The sequence below is a fragment of the Xenia sp. Carnegie-2017 genome, unplaced genomic scaffold (assembly GCF_021976095.1).
Source record: "Xenia sp. Carnegie-2017 unplaced genomic scaffold, XeniaSp_v1 HiC_scaffold_3, whole genome shotgun sequence".
Lineage (NCBI taxonomy): Eukaryota > Metazoa > Cnidaria > Anthozoa > Malacalcyonacea > Xeniidae > Xenia > Xenia sp. Carnegie-2017.
Genome location: NW_025813493.1, coordinates 5,437,183 through 5,443,117, shown reverse-complemented (window position 1 = coordinate 5,443,117; position 5,935 = coordinate 5,437,183). Strand labels below are relative to the sequence as shown.

The following is a 5,935-nucleotide window of genomic DNA, read 5'->3' as shown; positions in this document are numbered from 1 at the left end:
CTCAGAAATCAAAACTGCAACGTCAGCGGTTTAAGATGGAGTTGCCATTACCCGATGGGGTAGTCAGCCCGTACAATTTTCTCGTAGAAGCAAGTTACTTTCAGTATTCAATAAAAGTTCTGATTTCAACTACAATAGAGGGTACTTATTTCATGCACCTTGTAATACTCTTGATCATTACAACGATAGACTTAAAATTTGAATTTTTTTTATTTAACTAGAAATATTCTATATACAGTAGGTCAGCTCAATAATTTCCATTTATAAAACTAAATGACGCTAAGTAATACAATTAAGAGTCAAAACAAACGGATTTGTGTTCTTAATTAGCTGTTTACGACGGAGGAATAACACGAATGTTACTAAGGAAAGGAAGTAATAATGTCTGATATATTTTACTAAAGTAGATACTTTTTTCGATATAATTTCAGTATTGAAAAAACAGTCAGTGATGAATTTTCATAAACATAAGTTCCATAATCCAAGTTTTTATCAGATGAAAATTTCGAAATATATGTTTCTTTATTTATCGCCTCTTTCAAATGTCTTTAACAGTTTTAATAAGTTGACTAAATTCAGTAAAGTGTCTAATTTTAGTCTTATCTTTAAATACTTAAAACTTGCGTGTTATCGTGTTCATTAGGAATGGCTTTCATCTTTTTCGATTTCCGCTAACGAAAATATTGTTCATCCGTCTTCAATAACTATCAATAGTGCATGACAGTTACTGCTGAACATATGCCTGTACGAAGAGAACTAAAACTGATTTTTCAATCCTGAAATTATACCAATAAGTTAAAATCTAGCCTCTGGACAAGTTTTCATTTCCAAAATTTATGCTTTAAGCAAGTCCTTTTCACAATATACCAGAAAATGTTGAAACTTGCATGTCAATACAATTTAGCGCTGAATGTTGAAACTTGCATGTCAATACAATTTAGCGCTCTTCACTATTGTAAAATTATTCTTAAGCCGAACGATTTGTCGACAATGACAGTCTGAGTACAATATATGATACTACGTAGCAAAGAGGGACAAACAATGGATTGAATTCTGGCTTGCGTGATTCCGATTTGAAGCACTTCAACTATCTGTTGATGTTGTTTTTAACAGTATCACCGTTCGCGTAATTATTCTCTTTTTTCTATAAAATCGAGATAGAGAAATTCTAAGCAACTACTCAACCATCAAAATGTAAAATCGCACATTGTACTACGTTCACTATCATCCCTTATGAAGAATTTCATTGCGCATTACTTGAAAATACATTTTGAAGCAAAAACTACACATCTTTCATTTACAACATTTTGCCATCCCACATTAAAATTTAGCCATCGCGATTCGCAAACATGTCCTTTTGGCTCTTAAACATACGTAGCATTCATTTCAGTTATATAACTCATTTCTTACCTTACAGACGCAATTAAATTTCGTGACAATCCATAAAATTATGACGATGATTACGACCAGCAGAAAAATGCCAAATATAGCACACAGTGCTAGTAAGACCTTTCTGTCTACAATCTCCTGGACACTTGTTGCAGTGGATATCTTACATTGAAACACCAAGAGTTAGTATGAAAGGAAAGTCATTGGTGTATCTGCTATGTGCTTCGGCTGGGCAAAGCCACGGGAAGCCAAGCAATCAGCTTGGAAGAAGACACCCTGAAGAGAGCTATTTATAAAAATAAAGACAAAAAGTATGTGTATATTTCGTTAAGTGGATGCAGTGGATGTTTCTCATTCAGAGTCATTCGTGAATTCGTGTTCCATGAAAGTAAATTGGTAATTTTCTGTACAAAAAAAACCCAGTTCATATTGTGTCCTATTAACGATTATCAGGAAAATGTTTATGTTTTCAGGTTTCGTTGGGGGGGGGCACCCCATCTTGTAACTTGGACAGCCTGGTTCTAACTTACGGCACGGAGAAAAGCCTAGATAGCTTTTGCAAGCAGTGATTCTACATTCATTCTACCGAACTTGAAAATCGATGTGCTCAGTCTGGTCTGCAGTTCTAATTTGTTAATCCTTAATTAAAATACAGTTGACAAACAATCACAAGAAACTTACTGTGGTTGATGTTCTGATGGTCTGCTCAACCCGCCTCCAGGCCAGATGATGTGCCTAGCAAGAAAAATATCAATTTTTCAACATAAGTAAAAGAAAATTGACGTCAGTTGACCTGAAGGAATAGTTCTACATGTTATTTTTCTTGAATATTGAAAGTATATCTTCAAAGTTAAGTAACCCCGTGAGCTGGAGACCATCTTCGGCTGTATACGTAACTACTTTGACCCAACTCTCGCCCTAATCAATAACACAAAACAAAAATTCAACAAAACTTTCCTTATTGTTTTGATAGCATGTCAAAAGAAACACCACAGAGAAAAAAAATCCTCCCCCGAAATTTATTGCTAAAAATTCTAAATGAATGAAACCAGATAATCAAACACAGTGCAACTCATACACATAAGTAATTTGCCAACCGTCACATGAAGAATGGGATCACTATTTGTTGGTAACAGTCATTGTTTAAAGCAGTTTGAAGATTGCCAAAATTATCTTTCAAAACAAAGCAATTGCAATTGGCCTTTTAAAAACCGACTTGGATTCATTCATTTAGCACAGAAATTAAATTATCTAGAGAGGAACGTTCTTTTTTGTGTGGTGTTTAGTTGGAACCACTGAAAGGTAAAGAATGATGAAAATTCTCGAAAGATATTATTTCCCAAAGTTATATGGCGTGAAAATTCTCGTTGAAGATTGTCATTCAACAGACATGCAAAAAGTAATTGTCATTGCGAGTTTTCCAAACAAAACGACAATTTTTTCGATTCCATTACTCACATTAAGATTAACAACATCGTAAATGGGTACTCCATCTTGTTTTTCCGAGAAATATTGTCTTCCTCCGGTTGTGCCTTCAAAACCAGTCTGCTCATTTCGCATCTTTTTTAGTTCGTTGATCAAATGTTTCCTAAGAACTCGTCGGCTCGTTTTCTCGTTGATGAGATCAACTTTGTAGAGACGTTGCAAGGCAGTGGCATACGCTAAGACAGCATCGAACACTTGGGGGACATAACAGGAAACCTGAATTATTCATATTAAATGAGTCATGGTCGATTTTAAAAAGTTAAAGATGAACAACAGTAATTAGTGTAAAGCATGTCTTCAATATGGCCATCTTTTTACACACAACCCACAAAACAAAAAACAAACATGCTCTATTCTTCAAGTGTGGATTATACCAGGATATTTATTTCGTTCGCTATTCTTCCACTCCTTAAGGAACTTCTCGTAAACGGCGCCTTTTCCACTTTTTGGTCTCGTTCACACCATGCCTTGCATTGCACTCCGAAGATTCGGGGATCGTTTGAAGGTAGATGACGTCGATCCATCGCCGCCCAGCCACGTCCAACCCTTACCCGTCATACCCTATAGGAAATTGTAAAGCATATGGACAATAATGTCATGTGAAACGATTATTAGTATGTAAGGTGTTTGAGCTCAAAGTTTTTCCGCTTGGAGTAGGTTAAAGTAGAAAATCCACATGATAGATATGTTAAGTCTGTCTATTAGCATGAAAAGTCATTCTCGAATCACCATGTCGATTGCAGTTTGAAATATCATTTCAGCCTCGTCAGTTCTTGAGATGACAAGATTCACAACCGTTTTACTCTTCTTTATCTACAATGAAAAGACAAACAAAAGGATTTTATTCCGAAAGCAGACCATCCTCGCTACCTTTTCCACATTACATTTCAATGCATCCATAAATCATTTGTACTCATGACAAGCTTTAACAACTGACCTCTTTTAGATGATTAGCAACATCTTTGTAATCACCATGTTTCATTCGCTCCTGAGCACCCAAAACAATGTTTTCTTTAGTGAGGATTTTCTCCGTAAGGCGTACAAGTTCCCGGCTATATTCGTCCTTTACGGCAATTGTCCCCATCTTCTTCCACTCGTGAATCTTCACCAATTCGCCATGTGCTTTTGCTTGATAAACGTCGGACGGACAAGTGCGAAAGAAAAATGGAAACTTGATTTTGTCAGAGAGAAAAGAAGACGTCGACGCGTACAAAATTTGAGGTACTAAGGTGTGATTCGTCTGTTTGGAAATAGCAATAGAACATTTCGAACGTGCTTCACCAATGATCATGTCAACATTAGAAGAAAGAGTCTAAATAAAAAGTTGTCAAGCTCAGCAAATATCGTTCGTTTAAGTCTATGGACTTGAGTTCTGAAATATATATTTAATGAAGATTGCATGTATTTGTGATTCAGTAAGTATTTTAACCAATAAATCAACTTGTCAATCTTTATTTACCCTTGACAATCAATACTCCCCTCTGTCATTAAATGATTCAACTTGTCAATCATTTATTCTCTTTTCAACCAACACCCTGTCAATCAATAGCTCTCCCTGTTAGTTAATATGTCACTTTGTCAATCAATAATTCAACTTGTCAACCACTTATTTCTTTTTCAACAAAAACCCAGTCGATCAATAACTCTCCCTCTTAGTTTAGATGTCATTCTGTGAATCATTGATTCAAATTGTTAATCATTAACTTACGCTGTCAAAGTATTATTTTCCGCCCACTGAGGAACGAAAAAGTTTGTTCTTGCAACTACACAGCTTGACTAAAGTCCCACCCACCAACAGCACTAAAGACATATGTATATTGTTAACTAAGACTGTTGAGTTAGGCAGCTACTTGTGGGAGCAGGGCCGCTTAGCCGATGTAATGGTAGCTGTATTAACTGTTTTTATGAGTTTAATAAATGTCAAGCTTGCGGCGGATTGGCTGCATCAGCTCCCAGTTGTGTGTGAGAGCAAAATTTAACCCAAACCTGAACATAAATACACTTACCGCGGCTCTTTTACGACACGAGTCTACATCTTTAGTGGTTTCTATAATGTCGTATTCAAGACGAATGTTGTACAACGAATCACTGTTGATAGTGTTGACGGCGATTTTAAAAGCAGATTTCTATAATGAATTTAAAATAAGCAGGCATAATAATACTTTTATTTAATTTCAAATGACTCGTTGAGTAACTGTTGATGATGTTTGTTTAAAATTATGAAGTTTACTTTCCACTTGAATTTTGTCAGGGATGGGCCCAGGATGACTTTTGGGGGTATAATATGACCTACTTTTTATAAGATATCTTTCGTTCAATGTAGTTAGAATTATGTCTTTGGTGATTCAATTGCAAATGTTATTTTGTCACTCATATATCAAACTTTTTATGTTTGATTTGAGATCCTAGAAAATGTGTAGTTTGACAGTTTATTTTGCTAAATTGGTTGGTACATTAATATTCTGCTGGGAAATTTACACTCCCTGCACCCTTCCACTAAATCCATCCCTGGTCATTTCGTAATGGTGCTTAAATCAAATAAGGCAGATATTCAAAGCTTCAAATCAGAAAAGTTGTACATAATCGTACCATTCTTCTGCAAGATCAGCAAGCGGACCAAATGTTTTACTCGTAGGAAAGAACGCCGCAATCCTATACGATGGTTTGACAGGTAACACTATCGGAATTGTTACACTACCGGGAAAGATTGGATTTCGGAACAACGACACACTTCTTGTTTGATGAATGTAAATACCGACAGTTTTCCACTGTTTTCCCTGAACAAACAACAGAACGAAGTGAAGCTAATGAATCCTCCCCAGGGGGGTATAAACTTACACGTATCATTTACTCACCACTAAATTCACAAATACAAAAGCGGGGGGTCCCGTTTGTTTCTTATCGAAATACATGGTTTCCAGTCCACCGACAGAGCTAAGGAAACCAGCTTCTTTCTTGTTTGCTCGTTTTAGTCTGTCGTAATAAGCTTTTCTCATGTCAATGATTTTCGATTTGCTGGTGAAAATTTCTTTCCTCGCCAGCTCTGACAGTTCCAACGCCA

General features: G+C 36.0%; 1 protein-coding gene across 2 annotated transcripts; it reads right to left on the bottom strand.

Moving 5' to 3' along the window:
* Window positions 1–2,280: 2,280 nt before the first annotated feature.
* Window positions 2,281–5,004, bottom strand: LOC124454286 (G-protein coupled receptor family C group 6 member A-like). Of its 2 annotated transcripts, XM_047005124.1 has the most exons (6): window positions 4,881–5,004; window positions 3,812–4,409; window positions 3,604–3,687; window positions 3,220–3,435; window positions 2,848–3,068; window positions 2,281–2,307 (listed from the first exon to the last, which is right to left on the bottom strand). In XM_047005124.1, the coding sequence occupies exons 2-4, from the start codon at window positions 4,163–4,165 to the stop codon at window positions 3,331–3,333; spliced, it is 543 nt and encodes a 180-aa protein (XP_046861080.1). In that variant the 5' UTR covers window positions 4,166–4,409; window positions 4,881–5,004; the 3' UTR covers window positions 2,281–2,307; window positions 2,848–3,068; window positions 3,220–3,330. The 2 variants fall into 2 exon arrangements, with proteins under 2 accessions (XP_046861080.1, XP_046861079.1); XM_047005123.1 differs by having other exon boundaries at window positions 2,848–3,435.
* Between the last annotated feature and the right edge of the window lie 931 nt (window positions 5,005–5,935).

Excerpts from the sequence above, each read along its gene's own strand:
- LOC124454286 (XM_047005123.1), bottom strand. The coding sequence starts at position 4,165 with ATGATCATTGGTGAAGCACGTTCGAAATGTTCTATTGCTATTTCCAAA. Across the intron at positions 3,688-3,811 it reads TTGCTAATCATCTAAAAGAG|ATAAAGAAGAGTAAAACGGT; the intron begins GTCAGTTGTTAA and ends TTTTCATTGTAG. Across the intron at positions 3,436-3,603 it reads TTCAAACTGCAATCGACATG|GGTATGACGGGTAAGGGTTG; the intron begins GTGATTCGAGAA and ends AATTTCCTATAG.